Genomic DNA, 810 nt, shown 5'->3' with positions numbered 1-810 from the left:
CAGAGCTTTGTTTCATACGTTTCTTGCTTCAATAGAGGTTACACAAAACACGGGAAAAACTGCAACTGCAGGACTGCATTAATTGTCTTTTATTGCAATCCAGTTTACTGCAATGTGAATTAAGTGAATAACTTAAAGTACAGTGAAGCTTGAGGTAAATGTTGAAAGCACAATCAATTTAAATGCCTGCTGTTCAGGGACAGTTAGCCACAGGTTATGCACCCACAGAAAACCCATCTACAATTTCAGAAGCATGCAAAGATGACATCCTTTTGAAGGAAGTTATCCTGCTTGCTGTTTCTTTGCATTTGCGGCTTTCTGTTTCTGTTGCATTATGTCAGCATCCCCCTGTTTTCTCTGAACTGCAGACAAAGTTTCATCCTTCCTTCTACCTTTGGTCTGGTCTTGAGTTTACTTCAAGTTCTTTTGTCATACTAGTTCACACCGGTTTCCACAAGTCATGCCATCACCGACACACTCAGAAACTTCCAACAGTCACGAATTTTCTCGGACAGTCTCTCTATTACCACAGCTTTAGCTATTTCTGCCTTCTGTTTCCTGCTTCTGTTTCCTGATGTTCTTTCTTACTTTTCTCAGCACCTGTATTTTCATTTTTTCCATGAGCCTCTTTTTAGTTGTTCCAGATTCCCAGCTAATCTGCATCTATCACTGTTATTTTGCTTTTTGCGTGATATGGAGGAGTTTTGTCCATCCCTTTTCCATGACAGTTATTTTTTCCTCTTCCCATCATTCTTTGCCCTACTCCTTCCACTCCTATATCCCTCCAAGTCCCATCAATTCCTTTAGCTT

The 810-nt window shown here is 40.2% G+C and overlaps 1 protein-coding gene across 1 annotated transcript; it reads right to left on the bottom strand.

Moving 5' to 3' along the window:
* Positions 1-282: 282 nt before the first annotated feature.
* LOC122808067 (small EDRK-rich factor 2-like) lies at positions 283-462 on the bottom strand. The gene is given in 1 exon segment (XM_044079046.1): positions 283-462. A coding segment is annotated over 1 exon segment (180 nt).
* Between the last annotated feature and the right edge of the window lie 348 nt (positions 463-810).

This window comes from Protopterus annectens, chromosome 8.part0 (assembly GCF_019279795.1).
Source record: "Protopterus annectens isolate FY-2018-M chromosome 8.part0, PAN1.0, whole genome shotgun sequence".
Classification (NCBI taxonomy): Eukaryota; Metazoa; Chordata; order Ceratodontiformes; family Protopteridae; genus Protopterus; species Protopterus annectens.
The sequence above is the reverse complement of the archived record's forward strand: the minus strand, read 5'-3'. Positions and strand labels throughout refer to the sequence as shown.